The 19,229-nt window shown below is 37.9% G+C and overlaps 1 protein-coding gene across 1 annotated transcript; it reads left to right on the top strand.

Moving 5' to 3' along the window:
• Positions 1-202: 202 nt before the first annotated feature.
• GFPT2 (glutamine-fructose-6-phosphate transaminase 2) lies at positions 203-17,683 on the top strand. Its single transcript, XM_010286999.1, has 19 exons — positions 203-365; positions 4,326-4,433; positions 5,058-5,156; positions 5,843-5,968; positions 6,533-6,591; positions 7,126-7,260; positions 8,697-8,758; positions 10,330-10,409; positions 10,715-10,832; positions 11,539-11,702; positions 12,241-12,336; positions 12,442-12,539; positions 12,883-13,003; positions 13,321-13,478; positions 13,631-13,745; positions 14,850-14,977; positions 15,678-15,845; positions 16,254-16,415; positions 17,009-17,683. Exons 1-19 carry the CDS (start codon positions 203-205, stop codon positions 17,051-17,053), a joined length of 2,205 nt encoding a protein of 734 aa, XP_010285301.1. The 3' UTR covers positions 17,054-17,683.
• Positions 17,684-19,229: the final 1,546 nt, after the last annotated feature.

Here is a 19,229-nt window from a genome sequence, read left to right as displayed (position 1 = left end):
AGCTGCGGCGATAGGAAGAGTTTGCGGGTTTCGAACAAAGGCAGTGAAGGAGCTCAATTCTTAGCCGGTGTGAGTTTACTCACCTTCCTTTATCTAATAAAGAGGAGATGGTGAAGATAATACCCACATCGTGTATACAATTGCTTAGATATGCTTTGGGTCAGATTAAAATCCAAGTGCGGGTTCAGAAGCTGCTAATGCAATGTATTTTAGTTACAGAGGAAATTTCAGTGAATCTGTACCTGTTCCTTCGCTGAAACCTCCTCGCAGGTCTGGAAGGATACTTTTGCTGAAAGCAGAAGAAATTCTGCTTGTACTTCTTAGTCATAATGAACAAAACCTCTTTTGTGAGAAGCAGACTGAAAGTGAGTGGTTACAGCTCAAAAAAGTATTTTCTGAGCTAGATACCTTTTCCCTGCTTCCCCATCCTCTTTAATTGTAACCTCAGAAGGAGCAAGGAGTGTAGTGAGTGTCCTTCCTTTGAATGGAAACACGAGGTGATATTGTTCGAGCTCCTACGTGACTCTTGGGACGCTATCAATGAAACAAACTCGGTGCCTTCCTACAAAACCCCTTCAGGTGGGAGACTTGGCTCAGTGCCTAAGCAAACCAAAGGGATTGGTGGCAAGCACCAAGCAGTGAGACATGTAATGGTAATATCAAAAACTTGGCATATCTGGACTGTATATTGATTGGGAAATGAGGGTGTTAACAGTGTTAAATGAGTTTGGTAAAACATCTAGTTTGGGGTGGAGTAACTGACTCAGTGTGAAATGGCAAAGAGAGCAGCATTTCATGAAGTGCAGTGAAAGTAGTGCTAGTTTCTTCCCGTCAACATTTGGAAACCTTTTATGTGACATCTCTTATCATGAAAGATGTCCCATATCTTCCTTGCTATGCTGATCTGCTGTAGGACGTGCAGGAGTTCTTGAAGTTGCAACCAACAGTTTCTAAATTACTTCTTTTGTTGTTGCTGTTTTTCTTTTTGCATATCTTTACAGGTTTAAGTGTTGAAAATAATGTCCTGTTGTGTTTTCTCTGACTTAGGTAGCACATGAAGATTTAAACACGTTTTCTGTTTTGGAAATACATAGGTCATTAAATACTGCCATAAACATGCTCTTTAGGAAACAATGTTGAGATGTTACTGCACTCACATGTAAGGAGACAGTATAGCAAAAGTATGCCGGGTTTGAAAATAGTGTAAGATTCTCTTAAACTGATGATCTACGTATTATAAATCAAAATTAGTTTCACCAGGATATGAAGTTGAGATTGGGACTTTCTCAAAGCTAAGTTTCTGGCATCAACAATGTGCTTACCCCAACAGAGATATCCTTTTATTAAAAAAAAAACCAAACATTAATTTTTTTCAAACTTCAAGTATAGGCTGCCCCCTTCTTGATTTTGGTGAAGTTTTGCAATTGCAAGAGTTCTTGTGGATTTTTACCACACGAAAAATACTCAGTGAACTTTTCAACTTCTTGACGCTCTGCTTGAAATCCTGGAAGAGAAAGAGGAAACTCTAAAGTCTTGATATCCATGTAAAGGGAGAGCCTTACTTTCAGTGTCTGCACCTGATTAAAGCTGGTTTTAGTAATGTTTTGACAACAGTCTTTTTCTGTTCTGAGTATCTAATTCTAAAGGTAGGCCATAAACGATTGATCTAGATCATGCTTGTATGCAAACTCTGTTGTTATGGAAAGTTAAGAACTAGATTTAGCATTCAGGTCAAGAGAGCAATGCTCTAGTAAACCACTTCTTAAATGCTTTCATTGGATTCTATGTTTGTATGTATGAGTTAGGAAAGTATTTCATTGCTTATGTTGTGCTGACAAATAAACATTACCTTTCTTGATATGTATGAAGAAAGTACTGCATTAATTTAGAGAGTACTTGAGTCTTGACGGGGGAGGAGAGATGCAAGCTCTGGAAATGGCATCTAAGCTTGGGGAGGCCATTATAAAGTTGTGAGCATCACAAACCTCGCTTATCATGAGTATGATTCAACTAAGATTCAGTCATCTTGATTTGCTTCCAGAAGGAATTAAGCTACAAGAAGACTTTATCGAAAGTTGTTTCTACATAAGTTGAGCAATGTGCTTTAAATCTAGCCAAAATGATGACTGAGTAGGGAAGAAAATATGCAAGTGGGTAAATCATGAAACAGAAAAGTACTAGAGAAGCGGTGCTGAGAGTAAGATTTATTTCCCTTAACTGAAAGAGTTTATAATATATTCCTTGAAGTCAGGCTGCAGCTATTGATTTCATTGTAAATGGCCTCTGGTGACTTCTGCGTCTTCTGCTTCACGTGTGTGGAAGCACAGCTGGAGTTCCCTGGAAACAAGGGTCTTTTTAACAATTGCAGCACACTGGTAGCCTTGTAAGGATGGTCCCGAAGGAAGGTTTTTCCTGGAGCTCTGTGTAGTCAAAGATGCCACGTGGAACATACACGGCTGATGCTTCTTAAGTATATTGTGAAATCTGGCCTAGAAAGTAGAGCTGGATCTGAAATTAGGTGTGTAGCAATGTTTTGGAATGATGTTGAGAAATTTGCATTGAAGAAATTGAAGAATGCTGCTCTTGAGGTTTGTGGTTAGTGCCAGAGAACGGTAAATATCTGTCTGGAAAAATGATCAACAAGCTCTCAGTCTAAGGTGACTGTATATAACTGAAGGCATTATTTTTCAAAACGTCAATGAAAAACAGCATTTAGCTGTTCAAATTCCCAAATACCTCTTTAAATGCAACTGTTGTCTTGATATCTCCGTTAATGTTGAACACTAGAAATAATTAGGCTAGGCTCCTCATAAATTTCACTTCTGCAGCAGAAGAGCATTTTCCACCCTTTTATCCTTCCAAGATCAATTCAGTGACCAACGTTATAGTCTCTTAGTCTCACTGTCAAATCAACAGTATTGATGGCTTAAAACCAGTGGAGTAAACAAATTGACAATAATATTTATAAGGGACATTTATTGGTGTATTGTTATAACAGCTTCTTCACTACAGCCATTTACAGTTCAAAAGCCTTAATTGAAGGGGAAGAAGGTGTTAAATTTCAACAAAGGCTTTCTCTGTTTAAAATGCTTGCTTGTCTGAACAGCTTATCTGTTGAGCTCTTAAAGTCTGGTTTTTGCTAACTGTGGTCTCCAGTCCTGACTTGTTGCTTGGAGAAAATGTTGAAACAGAGAAATTAGACGTTTCTGTTTTACTGGGGCACAGATTTGCAAGAGTTAATAAAAGGGCCTAATCTATCCTTATAAATGCAGAAGTCTCAGGAAGAGCAGTGGGCAGAGAAAAGGAATGGTTGTGTTTTCCTTTGCAGGTGACCTTTTTATTACACCTTTTCTAAAGATAAAGCAACATCCCCCAAACTCCTTTCAATGAAAAAATGCTTGTGTACTTTTGCCTTAAAATAAAAAAAAAGTCTGTGTGGGAGAGTGGGGAGAACCAACGCAAAAACTAAAAAAGCCTCTTCTTGGTTGATGACTGGCCTATTCAAGAGAAGAAGGATCAGACTTGCAGGCTCTGCCAGGCTCTGTTTGCCGACTAGGCAAGGAGTGAGTTCACGTCTTTCCTATGATGTCTCTGTAAGAGTTGACCCCAGTAACACGGGGCAAACAAATGGATCTTATATCTCTGTTGAGTTGGGTTTGGCAGGCAGCATTGTGTTCAGGCAGCGCAAAGGGTAAATGCTTGTTTTTTTGGGTGACCCTGTTTTTTTATCTTCTGTTTCTTTTTTTTATTGTCCTATCCTTTTGACTTCTGCCCTCTCTTTATGTTTTCTTTCCTGCTGAAGTGACTGCTATATATGGGATTAAGCTGGAGCCTTTCAGAAATACATCTTGTGCCTAGTACCTACCCGTTGGGTATTTAAGGCCGTAACTTTGATTACAAAAGTCTCCTTGTGTTAGTACTGGTGAATATATTCCTTCTTTCAATGTCTAGTTTTAGATCTGGATATGAAGTAGATCACAATGTTCCCATTTTCAGCTGCGGTTTTCATGAAAAGTAGAATTCTTTTTAAACTCTCTCAACTGTTTAACTCTTGGTGGGTAACATAAGGAGAGCAAAACTGGCCAAGAAAGTTTATCTGTTTGCGTGGTGAAAATGAGGGTCCTGGTTCCTTTATTGTATTTTAACACTTTCCACTTAAGAACCCAGTAGGAAGAATTGTACTAAAGGGGAGGTTGGGTCCCCCTAGGACCTCTCTGTGATACTAGTTTCAATGGGTTTTAAGTTGAGTCTGAAGGGATGCAAACTCTAAAAAAAAAAATCTTTGCTTCTTTTTTTTCCCCCCTTCCCCTTTTCTCTTTAAACAGGAATTTTTGCTTATCTAAACTACAGAGTGCCTCGGACACGGAAGGAAATATTTGAAACCCTGATAAAAGGATTACAGAGGCTGGAATACAGAGGATATGACTCTGCAGGTAAGTAAACTAACTCAACAAATGAATTTTATCAACCTATAGGTATGTATGTGACTTTTGGGTACTTTTAACTTCTGTGTGTTGGATTTTTTTTTAATTTTTTTTTTTTTTTTACCCTGCAGATTAAAAGATCAGAACTAATTACCTTGATTCTTGGAGTTTCTTCTTCAACTTTACTCAGGACTTTAAATTATGTGTTTAGCTCTGTAGTCAGGTGGTACTTGAGGTTTAGTACACACAAGCAAAGCAAAGAGAGTGGGAGGAAAATGACCTCCATGCAGGGTCATCTAGCCTGTTTTGTGCATGTGAGTTCCAGTGAAATGATGAGGAAGATTAAACTTGTCTTTAAATTTGAGTTGGCTAATTTTATCGGGCAAATATCAATCTGTCCTCAAGCAAAATTTGAGATGGCTTATGTATATTTTCGTCTATGCAGTGGATGTAGACTTCATCTAGTTTGATTTGAACATGCACAGGTCTAGTGACTTTAAGTATAGCCCTTTGAAAGATAATTTAAAAATAATTGTTTCACTAGTGTGTGCTTCTCTGTATTTTCTCAGCCTGTTTTTTTAATCCAGTGTATTTTATGCTTTAAATAACACTTGTGACTGTCCTGTGCTGTAGGAGTGGCAATTGATGGAAACAATAATGAAGATAAAGAAAGGTTCATCAAACTAGTTAAGAAAAGAGGAAAAGTAAAGGCCCTGGAAGAAGAGTTGTACAGTAAGTGTCTTAAAAATTATCCCTTTACTTTGGCCTCCCACTGAGGTATCATCTGCATCTCAGCAGAAAGTCAGACCATTAAATTCCAGTTACGATTTTGTACCAGAAATAACTGCAGTGTGTAATCCGATGGCAGTTAAATTGTGACCCCCAAATCTGCACTTGAAAAGCAAGTGGATCTTCAGGTGTGGTGCTGTGAAATTATCAGTCTACTCTTTCCTCTCTTATTTGTGTCTTTGGTCAAGATCTGGGCTTCCTTGATGCTTTACTCGGATGATTTTTGTGCTTGGTAGCTGAAATGTCGAAACATGGACTCTTGACAGAATTTATGAGCATTTCAGCATCTGGCTGTCATCGCAATCTGCTTTATGCAGTGCTTCCATCTGTGAAGAACTGAAGTTGTGTTTTAATACGCTTACAGTATAATTTGTAGTAATGTGGTTTGTTAGCCTAGCTGTTAGTATTGGCTGAAAAATGCTCAAGTCTTGGCAAACAAAGTTTTAATCGTCGTAGCTTGAACTGTCTGAAGTGTAATGTCAAGAAAGGAAATCGTTTAAAAGAAAGCCAGAAGATAACTTTTAGATTTTTGCCTGCAGCAATTCTCTTAGTGTTTTACTAGTTGTGTTATGTGTGTGTGAGAGAGACTCAAATGTAAATATTTGGTAAACTGAATTTCTTGTGTATAGAACAAGATGACCTGGATTCAAAAGCAGATTTTGAAACACATTTTGGAATTGCTCATACTCGCTGGGCGACCCATGGAGTACCAAGTGCCATAAACAGTCACCCTCAGAGATCAGATAAAAGAAATGGTATGTAGTTTTTGCAGCACTCTGGAACTGTATGAATCTGAAATGGTTGAACCCACATATTACATATGTACTCTCTTCTTACTAGCATCATGGCGTCTATTTTGTATATTAGGGCTAAGCTGTTGCTATTCTATCTAGGTTAGACACTTGTACAATAGAATAGCCTCTTCTGAGGCTAAAGTAACGCTGTGAAAGACTAATGACATCTGTTTTCTGAAAATTGATGCAAGTTAGTCAAAGGACAACATTCTTGTTTTTAAAAGGTAAGACTTTAAAAGGCATCAGTATTGTCTGGGCTGGAGAAGGGAGATTTCATCTCGTTTTTCACTTGAAATGGCTTGGTGTAGTTTAAACCTGTGTCTTGATGATTTGGAAAAACCTTTGTATGCCTTCAGAATTTGTAACAGAATTTCTGTTGTCCATGTTATGATAAACTGTCTGGTCTGAAAGCTGTACCAGCTAGTTTCTAGTGTACTTCTAAGCCTTTTTCTCTCTAATTTTGTGTTCTGAGCTAAATATCTTTTATTTTCTATTACTGATGTTTATATTTTTTTTTCCTTTTAGAATTCGTTGTTATCCATAATGGAATCATCACAAATTATAAGGACCTGAGAAAATTTCTGGTGAGTCTGTGACAACTTGATTCTAAAACTATAAAGTAAGCGGTCCGCCAACTAACAGTGGATCTTTCGTGGCTTTGTTGGAATCTCGATTCAAGTTTTGTAACATCACCTATAAAATAGTAGTGTGAGGGAGTCTGCCTAATAAAGATATGCGGGAGCTGGTGAAATGCAGTATGTCCTTGCAATCCTAAATGCAAAGTACTTATGAGTAGAGTAGCAATTTGTGCTAAAATTCTTGAGCAATTTGAGTTCTCGTTGTTGAGAGGGTGTGTGGAGTCTCCCTCCTGTCTCTTGTTGCTTGACAGATGCTAAGCAAGTCTTAATACATGTCTTATTACAGTATTTCTGAAAGAGTAAGCTATGACAAGGATGTCTTTATATTTTGTCTATAGTGATATATATCCACTAGTCCAGTGTAGTGCTCCAAGCAGTCTGTCTTACTGTGCAGTTTCTGTTGAGAAACAGCTGAAAAGCTCCTCAGTGTTTCTTGCCTGAGGATGAAAACTCTTTTTACTCTTTTATATGATATTTCAGGAGAGCAAAGGCTATGAATTTGAATCTGAAACGGATACAGAAACAATCCCCAAATTGATCAAATACATGTATGACAACAGAGAGAGTGAAGACACCAGTTTTTCAGCCTTGGTGGAAAGAGTTATTCAACAGTTGGTAAGTGGGATGTTCCTTTTTTCCTGTACTACAGTATAAGCTGTTTGTGGGCTTGTGTAATATTCCGCATTTATGTGTTTAGATCCTTTGCAGGAGTCTTTAGAAAGTGCTGTAACTAATGCTTTTTGGCCTCTAAACAATGCTTAATAGACCAAGAAATGAGATTAAAATTTTGGAAACTTCAAAGGTTTTTCAATGGTAGATTTTTAAACTGCATTAGCAGTGGTTTTTGTTTGTTGTTTTTTTTTTTTTTTAAAGCAACAGGCTATCACAGTTTTTTTTTTTAATGAAGCAGTTTAATTAAAAAAAAATGTAGGAGCCTCTGGAGGTTGAAATCTCTCATAAAGGGCAGCGTGTTCTTGAAGGCTATTCTGATCATGTTAAAACACTGCTGTGATTCAAGTATGTCTAATAGTATGCCTTGGCCTGCAGATTTGGAAGTAGATCTAACTAGCTGTACTGATTCATGGCGTAGCTGATTCCCAAACTGCGAAGTGGGAATCTACGGTTACTTAGTATGTGAACATTTAAAAACTTCCATAGATGCTTTGCAAACTTGGAGAAAGCTTGTTTTGTTTCCTCCCCTAGTCTTGGGGCAGATGCTTTCCCTCCCCTTCCTGCAGTTTCTTACGCTCTTTTCAACTCCCTTTTTCTCCTCTCTAAAGCAGCTCTGTGGGATTTCCCTAGAGCAGGACTGGAATACACACCAAATAAAGGTCTGTGTGGGCCAAGAGAGAATAGTGGTACAGCCACCTAGTTGAGGGGAAGGGTGCCTTCACCTGACCACAGAAGAAGAGCAGAGTAGTCTCAGACTGGAGTCCTTGGGAGCGGAGTGAAAGTTACCATCGGTTGTCTGTTTGCAAGGTTGTGGGGCTTTTGCTTTTGGAATACTCCTCAAGTTTGCAGGATACAGTAGAATGGTTGATTTTGTGTTCCTGTTTTTGTTCTTGCATTGTGGATTTTGCTTTTTTCTTGGTGTGGGTTTTTTTTAATACATTAGTGAGAATTTGCTGCTTAAACTCCAAAATTTTAGCTGAAAACGAATAATAAAATCCAGCTACATGCACATGATTATTAAAAGTCTTACTAAAAGTAAATATCTAACAGTCTTCACGTTGATTACCAGTAACATCTCGGACATTTTCTTAATGCTTGCATTAGAAGGTATTGTTTTTATTTATAAAGAGAGGCCAAGTGCTCACTTCCTGCTCATTCAGCTGTTGCACTGTTACATGCATGTTAGCTGCTGCTGCTCCCTGAGCAGTTCCTTTAAAGGTGCGGTCTGCCCTCCAGGAAGAGATTCCTGATAGTAGTAAAGAACTTTCCTTCACAGCCTCCTCAGGAAGAGGGGCCCCAGTTTAATGAGATGCAACTAATGGAGATAAATTGTTTAGGAGTTCTTTTTTCTTTTTCTCTTCTGTTTGCATGGTTTCCAGGAAGGTGCTTTTGCGTTGGTTTTCAAGAGTATCCATTACCCAGGTGAAGCTGTTGCTACCAGGTTAGTAGAAGTCCATTTTATACATAATTCATGCTTTTCTAGGTCAAAAAAAAAAAGCTAACATCTCTTAAAAAAAAAAAAAACCCACAAACCAACAACCTAGAATATGGATGTTTAAAGTGCTCAACTAACAAAAACTCAGAAGGTAGATAGCTGCACTAGTGGAATCCTTGTGAAGAGCTGCAAAACTCTGCTGTCTCTTCAGCTGACTGTTAAATATAACTTAATTTGAACTGTACTGACTGTAGGTCACGGAATTTCCGGAGGCTTGTGTTGGTTCTCTATAATCTTGAACTTGGTTTTGTTTAATAAATTAGCTGTGACTGCTTACTTTTTGAGAATGCAAAAACAGTAGTGAAAAGTAATCAGATGATGTTTTCTTGCCTCATGCAAATACACTTTTGTTTGGAGATTGCCCAAATGAGATGCTCAGAAGAATGTACCACTGACAGCTCATTCCCTTAGTCTGTCCTGTTATCTACTACAGTGCAGTGTGGCAATAAAGGAGCTCAGTGTACTTTCTGTTTCTAAAGTTATTAGGAGTGTGCTAACATTCCTCCTATATATAAAAGGAGAGGGAAAGGGTGCGGTTCAATTTTCCTTCTCATTGAATAAAGACTGAGAGGAGTATGTTCAGGTTGGCTAAAATGCCATCATACTAATAGATTATACAAATAGTGTTTTATAGCTGTCATAGCATTTAGGAGTTTTCTTCTGTGTAAGTTCTACTGTTACTTATGACTTGGAAGACAACTTTCAGGAAATGTAAAGACATTAAAGTAGCAAGTGAAGTAGCAGTGGGAATAAAGACTGTTTTATACTACAACCCAAAAGCACATTGCTTCAGTGGCCTAAAATAGGATTATATTAAAATTGTGAAAAAGCCAGCTGTACCATCACTCTAACTGGAGAACGTATCTGAAACGAGCTATTCTATATGTGGTTCAGGTTTGGGTTTTTAGGATTGAGGGGATTAAGAGAAGCTAAGTTTGTAATCTGAGGTGTTGGGTGAGTGAACGACTCTTATTCCTGTGAGATATGTTTTTTTAATACGCTCTTCAGTATGGCACGTGACACACATAATTAAAAATTATCTTAATATTCTACAGTTTCAGAGGTGCAGTTGACATTTCTGAGTTTAAAAAGCTAAAGGGTGGAACAGTATTTCAATAGTAAAGAGCGCTCGAGCTTATTGCTGGCTCACTTCAGAGGCAGCGTAGGGTTTGTTTAAAAACAGTATTCAAATTGGTTCCTGTGCTAAGCTGTTTTTCCAGTGATTACTGGAAGGAAAACAACTAGTTCATATATATTTTCCTCTACCTGGGTGTAGTTTGTGGGCAAAGAAACACCTAAGCATATGGTGCTTATTCATGTAATAATATTTGGTAAATCTTACAGAAACAAACCAAGTTTATATGACTTCTGCCATATAACGGCTTTAGGATCAGGGTTGAGGAGGATCTTCCTATTTAGGATGTTAGATGGGATATTGTCTTTCAACTTCAGAGATGCCCTTTGACTTCTTTGCATGCACCTTTCTCTTTATAAACTTGTGTATTTTTCCATTGCAGGAGAGGGAGCCCTTTGCTCATTGGGGTTAGAAGCAAGTACAAGCTGTCTACTGAACAGATTCCTGTTTTATATAGAACATGTAAGTTGATAAATCCAACTGCATTATTTCTAAGAGCTAAAATCATTGTTACTTTATGATTAGAAATTAGGTTAATTGGTCTTTGTACTATAAAACAACCAGCTGATGCCCCAAATAGCTTCCTAGCTGAGGATATTCTATTTTTATACTACAGAATGCGTAGTTCATGTAAAAGTCGTGTCATTCCCCCCTGTCCCCCCCATCAAATGCTTGTGTAACTGTTGATACCTTGAACCTGTATAGTCTGTAATCTCTAACTTTAACAGATCTGATTTTGCATTTGAAGTGTCTTATTTCTTTAATAGGCAACATTGAGAATGTGAAGAACATATGCAATTCACGAATGAAAAGACTGGACAGCTCTACCTGCCTTCATGCTGTTGGGGATAAAGCAGTAGAATTTTTCTTCGCTTCGGATGCAAGGTAGTAAAAGTACTTAAACACTTCTCAAAACACTGTTCGTGTTTAGAAGTGAGAGAGTTTTGGAAGTCTTGTGCTATCTTGCTGCTGTACAATTGTCTTCTGATAGGATACCTTCTAATCCAGGTAACTTCATAAAGCCCACAGGCTAAGGTACTTGAAAAATCTGGAGGCTTGACGTGAACATTGGAAGTGTAAATATCTTCCAATTACCAACCTCTATGTAAAATAAATCCAGTGTAGGAAGGTAAGTTGGGTACAAATAGACACTATTAGCCAAGTATTTGGGAAGACTATAGGTAAGTCTGGCTTTTGGCGTTTTAATCCAGCTATCAGAGGAAGAAACAGTGGTATCCTGCTAAGTTTGATAGCAGGAACCTGGACATCACGTACGTATTTGTGTCTCTCAGAAGTAAGATCCTGACCTTAGGGGTCCATCAGAGACCCTGGAAAGCAGGATCAGATTGGCAGGAACTTGCTGATGCAAGATGCTGTGGTTCATGAGCCTTCTGCTCTGGGTTCCTGTGAGAGTGCAGGAGGAGCAGCAGATGGAGCCATTTCCTTTAAGATGGCTCTATCTGTAGTTATGTCCAAAAGGAAGATAGAAAGGGGCTGGAAGTGCAGTGTAGCATATTTAATTGCTTTGAGGAGTGCTGCTACCAACTCTTACTGACATGTCAGGTTTGTCTTGCTTCTGTTTTTTCTGTAGTGCTATCATTGAGCACACCAACAGAGTAATTTTCTTAGAAGATGATGACATTGCAGCAGTAACTGATGGGAAGCTTTCAATTCACCGTCTCGAGCGTTCAGCTAGTGATGATCCTTCCCGGGCCATCCAAACCTTGCAGATGGAATTGCAGCAAATCATGAAAGGTGGGATGAAACATCTGTAAACAAGTATCATCAAAGATGGATAATTACTGACTGTTTGTGTAACAGATAAGGCAGAAAACTGCTAATTTGTTGTGAAAATGACCTGATATTTAGGCTCTTTGTACTGGGAGATGGCAATTCTAAGCTTTAAGACCAAGGAAAGATGGGCAGTATAGGACCCTACCCATTTTTAGCCTTGGAAGCTCCTAGATTCTCCTATTCATCTCAATATTGAGTGAAATATGTTAACATGTTGTTGTAGTTGTTGGCAAACTTTGACTGTAAACTAAGAACTGAAATGGAATTAAAAAGGAATTCAATTACTTTCTCAGTGTTGGGAAATGAAACCAATCTAATAGAGTACTACCAATCCCTTCTTTCTTCTCACCTATTCCTAAGTTTTTGTTTAAGCTAACAAAGTCAACTTAAATTAGCTTGCTACCACAGGTCATCTAAGACTAGTCTCTTTGTAACTGTAATAGACTTCAGATAACAAACCATGTACCTAAGCATTACCATGTAATGTTTTCTTAAACAGGTAACTTCAGTGCATTCATGCAAAAGGAAATTTTTGAACAACCGGAATCAGTTGTCAATACGATGAGAGGCAGAGTGAACTTTGAGAGCAGCACAGGTAACTCGGAACAGGTGCTCAAGTTGCACTAAGCCTGCAAATTTTGAATATATTAACTGGAAAATAAAATATGCCATTGATATATGCTTGCTTGTTTGCTTACAGTTCTGCTGGGGGGGCTGAAGGATCACTTGAAAGAAATCAGAAGATGCCGAAGATTGATCATTATTGGCTGTGGGACCAGTTACCACGCCGCAGTAGCTGTATGTTCAGCCTTAGCTGAAATGCATCTGTAACTCCTAGTTCTGTTTTTAGGCAACAGCTCTTCATCTGCTTTTTCTTCTGTATCTCAAACTTTGCCTTTCATTGAGGGATCTTGCCCTTTTATTTAGTTTTCCTTTGTACCACATTTGGTATTAATGCTCCAATGCTGTTACCTCCAATGCTAGAAATTAACTGTTTTTTCACCTTGGTTTTTGAAGCCCTGGTGAGCTGTACTTACCAACATTTGTAACAAGAATCCATTTAGATTATCTCTCACCCTTAAGGTGTCAAGACTCTTACGGGTGGCAATATTAACAAATATTGTGTGCTGCTTGAATACAGACTCGACAAGTATTGGAAGAATTAACTGAATTACCAGTGATGGTGGAACTTGCTAGTGACTTCCTGGATAGAAACACACCTGTATTCAGAGATGACGTGTGCTTTTTTATAAGTCAGTCAGGTGGGCTGCTTTTACTGTTTGCGTTCAGTTGAGTAAAAACTGTAGAGAAATACAAAAAGCCAATGATTTATTAGTTTCTGCATGTTGCAAAGGAAGATGATTGCTAATGGGCCGGATTTGTCTTGAATGAAAGTTTTTTCAGACTTGATTCAAATATACAGACAATGAGCGAGTGCTGCAAGATTGTTTTCAGTTGCATGTTGCATTGTGTAAGTGTGGATGCAGTTATTTAGAACACACTTGCAGGGAATTTTGTGCTTTTCAGGAATCATTACTATCCTCTGTCAACCTGAAGTCAAGATGTAAATGTTTTGCAGGTGAAACTGCAGATACGCTTATGGCCTTGAGGTATTGTAAAGAACGTCGTGCTCTCACAGTTGGCATCACCAACACAGTTGGAAGCTCAATATCCAGGGAGACGGACTGTGGTGTACATATCAATGCAGGACCTGAGATAGGTGTGGCAAGCACAAAGGTAATTGATGTTCAGTGTTTGACTTTCATACTTCACCTGTGTGGAATCCAATTAAAGTTTTAATTGTAGCACTTCAAACTGAGATCATACTAACTGTCTGCAGACTTAGCTGCTGCTTTTTTTTTTTTTTTTTTTTTTTTTTTTGTCTGCAGGCTTATACTAGCCAATTCGTGTCTCTTGTAATGTTTGGTCTAATGATGTCTGAAGACAGAATTTCCTTGCAGAAGAGGAGACAGGAAATCATTAGTGGACTAAAGTCATTGCCAGGTATATTGATATTTTGGGTTTGAGGAGGGATAGACAATGTTGTTTAATGGGCAATATAAAAATCACAGAATCACTAAGGTTGGAAAGGACCTTCAAGATCATCAAGTCTAACCATTAATCCAGCGCCACCATGTTCCCTAAACCATGACTTGAAGCGCCACATCCACACGTTTTTTGAACACTTCCAGAGATGGCGACTCCACCACCTCCCTGGGCAGCCTGTTCCAATGCTTGACCACCCTCTCGGTGAAAAAATTTTTCCTAATATCCAATCTAAACCTCCCCTGGCATAACTTGAGGTCATTTCCTCTCGTCTTATCGCTGGTTACTTGGGAGAAGAGACCAACACCCTCATCGCCACAGCCCCCTTTCAGGTAGTTGTAGAGAGCAATAAGGTCTCCCCTCAGCCTCCTCTTCTCCAGACTAAACAACCCCAATTCCCTCAGCCACTCCCCATAAGACGTGTGCTCCAGACCCCTCACCAGCTTCGTTGCCCTTCTTTGGACACGCTCCAGCACCTCAGCATCCTTCTTGTAGTGAGGGGCCCAAACTACTCTGGGATGTTTGTTCCTTATTTAAATTTCACTCTCCCCCCTCTTCCTGAAAGGTAGACAGTATAAGAAAAATTTTAGTTTCTGCATTAATTGCCAGTTTTACAAGTACCTTTTCAACAAAGTTGGCAAGAAGATCAGAATTTTCATGGTTTGGGTTTTCTAATTACAAGAAGATAGTTTTGTATGAGAAGTATTACTTGATTTCCTAAATTGATAATTTGAAATGGTTGAAGCCTTTCACTTTAAATCACGATGGATAAAAGGAAACTAGTTCAAGGTGACTTTAAAAAGGATGTTCACAACTTCCTTTAGAAATATAAACGGGATATATGAACACTGGTTAAACTAATAGTTGCTTTAAAGTTCTTATTGTAAATAGGGCTGCAGAAAACATCCTTTAACTACAGTCAGAGTTGCAAAGATGCGAAGTTAATGGTTGAATTATCTTAAGCGTATTTGCTCTAATAAATCACTAGAACATCCTACTACAAGCAAACTATTTTTTCCAATTAAAAAAGTTTCATATATGTGCTTTTTATGTGCCCCATAGAGATGATTAAAGAAGTCTTGTCCTTGGATGAGAAGATACATGATTTGGCTCTTGAACTGTACAAACAAAGATCATTGCTGGTTATGGGTCGTGGATATAATTATGCCACTTGTCTGGAAGGAGCTCTGGTAGGAACCCCTTAATACTGTTGAATGTTATTTAAAATGAGCTTTTGTGGCTTCTGCAACATAGTTTATTTCTAATATTTCATTACAAGTTAATTCTGCTGCAGTAAAACTGCTATCTATAACTAAGAGCATTTAGTCCTGTTGAATTGAACACATACATAAGATGAACTTGCATACAGTATCAGTTTCTTGTTTCTTTCACATAATAAATGAAGTGTTTAATGAGTTTGTTTTAAAACCAAACAATTTAAAATACTGACCCATTTGAAAATAACATCAGAAAAACACAATGTGCTGATGATGTTCAGATGAGATGCTCATGCAGGAAACATAAATTATGCTATGAACGTTCTGGTGGAATGGACACATCCATCTCTGACAGAAGTTTGATCTGTTAAAGGTAGACTGCATTAGCTAAGGTTGTGCTGGACGTTTGTTCTTACAGTTCCTGTTGATTACTCCATTTATTTATCTGCAAATGCATGTGCATGGGCAAGCTCCATTTCCACCAGCGGCCTGCTAGAAATCCCATCAGACAAGTTTGGTATTTTCAAAGATTAGTTAATAGTGAAAACAGACAACTTGATACTGTATGTCTGTATTTAAGCAGCAGATGTAGAGCCTTGGTGTTTTACTTCTTGTGGCTTTTATTTCTTACCAGATTTACTAGTAATTTGATGGTATTTGGGGTTTTTTTTAGAAAATAAAAGAAATCACCTATATGCACTCCGAAGGTATCCTGGCTGGCGAGCTGAAACATGGGCCTTTAGCCCTAATAGATAAACAAATGCCTGTAATCATGGTGATAATGAAGGATCCTTGTTTTACCAAATGCCAGAATGCTCTGCAACAGGTCACTGCTCGACAGGTAAATTGTTTAACCAATGCAATTAAAGAGATAGTGCACATGGTATTGCTTGCTCAAAAAAAGGATGTATTGGTGATTTTTTTCTAATTATTAGTTATGAATAAGATGATATATGTGCATTGTAGGTTGTCATTAAAGGTTAACACCGGTAATGAAAATTGATTCCATGCAGGTGGTTAGTTTGTGTTGGTTGGTTTGTTTTGAAGCAAATGGAATAGTTAAAACTCCACAGGGTGAAAACATTCAAGTCTCACAAAACAGTGAATGGCAAAAGTCATTATACAAGACTGGCATTGTCTTTGTTAGCTACCTAAGCTCTTCTGACATCCTACAGGCATGCTGTGAATCAGTATTTCAAAGGAGTTCTAAGTCAGCTCTTCACTTAACATGGCAAAATTTTATTTTCAGGGTCGTCCAATCATTCTGTGTTCGAAAGAAGACACAGAAAGTTCGAAATTTGCCTACAAAACCATTGAGCTGCCTCATACAGTTGACTGCCTTCAAGGAGTCTTGAGTGTTATTCCTCTCCAGTTGCTTTCATTCCACCTGGCTGTTCTCAGAGGATACGATGTAAGTGCTTTCTATATTTAGCACTCCAGTTAGTGCAGTTTTGAACTTCCTCTTACCAGTGTAAAATAGTTATATGGCATATCTGACAAAGAATTGCGATAATAGTGGAGCTTATAGTGACTGTGGTAGGTAGAGATGGCATTTCCATGCCAGTTCTTCAGCTTTATATTTTAATTGCTATCTTTCAAAAAAAAAAATTATTTGCTTAGTTTGATTAGTTAAGAGTGCAGATAGGACTTTTTCAGAGAACTAAATCTTCAAATGTGATACTGCACTTTAACCTAAAATAGTTCAGTGCTTTGTACAGCTTAGTTTGTTGACACTGGCTAGGTGTGTTAGTTTGATAATGATAACTGCTTTGGAAAGGTACCCTCTGCAAAACAAGTATGTATTTGCTAGGAGGGTTTTAGAAGCAAGGATGAATTCAACAGTGAGTCATTATCTGCATATCTGTAGTCTCCTGTGTGTGTTAATGTGTCTAGAATAAAACAGAACTCATTAGGAAGTCTAAAAAAAGCTCACTAAATGAACTGTCAAATGCAGAATGTCAGTATTACTCTGTCATATACTGAAAGTCTGTCTCTTCATTCTAGGTGGACTTTCCAAGAAATTTGGCCAAATCTGTTACTGTAGAATAACAGCCAAGAACAGCTGATGTCTTTGTCACCAGACCTCTGAGTTATACTTGTAGAAATGTGGTGTTCTGAATTGATAGGTACATGTTTTTCTAAAGAGAATGACAGCGCTACCTGGAAAGTATCAGAAGGATTTATCTTGCAGCTTTAAAAGCTTTTGATGTGCCTTATACCCAAGTGCTTTTGCTCACAGCAAATACTCCTTTAAGTCCTGAAATTGCCAAAGGAGAAGTTAAAAATTGTTTACATATGGTATACTGAATGAACTTTTCTACTGTGCAATATATATATATACAGCTCTCTTCAGAGTAACTGTGAACATTTTTTTAGCCTACACTACTTAACTAGTTTTAAAGACATAGTATTTATAACTACAATTGTATAGCTTTTTTTTAAGTTATTTTTTTAGTACATTGCTTGTCTGTAGCATTGGTAATGCTCAGAATGTAAATACTGAGCATGTTGACACTTGTGTACAGTTGTTAGGGGTTTTTTTCCTACTTCAGCCTCAAACTGGAAATTTGTTGTCCGTCTTCCTCCCCAGCTTCTCTTCCCCTCTTTGCATCTGTGTTTTGTATTTAACCAGTCTTTTGCAAAGCTCTTCTGTGGCTGTAAATTCCCAGCTATGTTTAAATTTCTGCTGCTTTCAACTAATTATTTGAAAAGCCAGAGCAACATTTTGTTTTGTATGCTGCCCCAGCTCTTATTTGCATAACATGTACAGTGCAACAAAATAAGGGAACTGGATGTCTTTTCAAGTGATATTTCTGTTTGAAGAGTGTACAACGAAATTATAATGCAATTAAAAGATTATGTAAGTCTTCTTGTTTTGTGGGGTTGTTTGTTTCTGTTGTGTTTTGTTTTTTAACTTGATGACTCCTCTTTTCAGGTCTGAACACAGGTACAACACCGCAGTACTCTGATACAAGTAGGAGAGACAGTGTTCTTCCCCAGTCTTGCCTAAATCCTGGTATCTGAGTTCTTTTCTCTGTTTCTTGGGTTAGTTCTTTCTGTGTCACACAGGTCTCTCAGGGAGGCACACCTTACTCTTCCTTATCCAGCAGCTGTGTTTCAAAATAATGTGTTGTGTTTGGGTAGTTTGTTCCATATCACCATCTTTCTAAAGCACAGGAGTACAGGAGAATTGAATTTGGTGACTGTTCCTGAGTGTTTTACCAGACATGTACCAATACAGGAGCGTCATCTCTGTAGCTCCTACTGTAGCTCACAGTAGTTCACACCAGCTACTGATTAAACCTTCATGTAGATGAACGTGGGAAGGAATTTCCTGCAGGTGAAAACAGAAGCTGTGTCCGTATTTTTACATACGCTGTTTATGGTCATGAAGTCTCCTCCTTGGCCAAGAAAAAAATGCCATAAACTTTGCATGTAATATAGTATCTAAACTACAGATACTAGAATATGTATAAAAAAACGCTTACACCCTATACCAGCAAATAAGAGAATACTAAGTACATCTTCAAGCTAGGACTAAAGCACTATTTTATTAAGATACGTATTTGCAAAAGCACAGTTTGTTAGTTGTGAACTAACTCAGAGTAGGAGACACCTATAAACCTCAAAGGAATAAGGTAGATATGCATATGAAGTTCTCTGCTTATGTGTTATTTTGGAACAGTTAGAAATCATAAATTTTTGCATTTTAGTAGCTAAATCCTTGACTAGTAAAGTTTTTTTAATGGTATTCCTCTGCAGGCTTGCTTCTAAATGGACATGTTTGAATCCTTATGTAGGTTAATACCTTGAAAGTGTTACACTAGCTTTGTTGTAACAGGAGCTTCTTACTAGAACCTGCTCTAGTACTTTTTATAACCACATAAAAGAACCCAAATCATAACGAAAAGCAGAGTGATAATCTGACCTAGTGCCAAGAACATGTGACTGTATCCAACATGTTTTGCTAAGTGGTGCAAAGGTCCCTTTTGCTGTCTGTCTGGAACTAGTATCCTCTTCATATTAGAAAGTGGCAATATTAAAGAAAGTGATGTCATCTGGTCTATATAATAAATAAATTTATTTTAAAAAGTTTGTTTTTTCTAAAATCATCTATGATTTTTCACAGAAAAGAAAGCTGCTGTTAGTCCTAGGAGAGGTGGAAAAATATCTTTATTTTTAGTCAGCACCGGTTTTAACAAACAAGCAGTCCTAACATCAAGGC

The sequence above is a fragment of the Phaethon lepturus genome, unplaced genomic scaffold, assembly GCF_000687285.1.
Source record: "Phaethon lepturus isolate BGI_N335 unplaced genomic scaffold, ASM68728v1 scaffold35625, whole genome shotgun sequence".
NCBI classification, from domain to species: domain Eukaryota; kingdom Metazoa; phylum Chordata; class Aves; order Phaethontiformes; family Phaethontidae; genus Phaethon; species Phaethon lepturus.
This window is presented reverse-complemented; position numbering and strand designations above follow the sequence as displayed.

Bases quoted from the DNA above. Each gene is read 5' to 3' on its own strand.
- GFPT2 (XM_010286999.1), top strand. From the start codon at position 203: ATGTATTTTAGTTACAGAGGAAATTTCAGTGAATCTGTACCTGTTCCT. The intron at 6,592-7,125 runs GTGAGTCTGTGA...ATGATATTTCAG, and splicing joins AGGACCTGAGAAAATTTCTG to GAGAGCAAAGGCTATGAATT. The intron at 10,833-11,538 runs GTAGTAAAAGTA...TTTTTTCTGTAG, and splicing joins TTCTTCGCTTCGGATGCAAG to TGCTATCATTGAGCACACCA.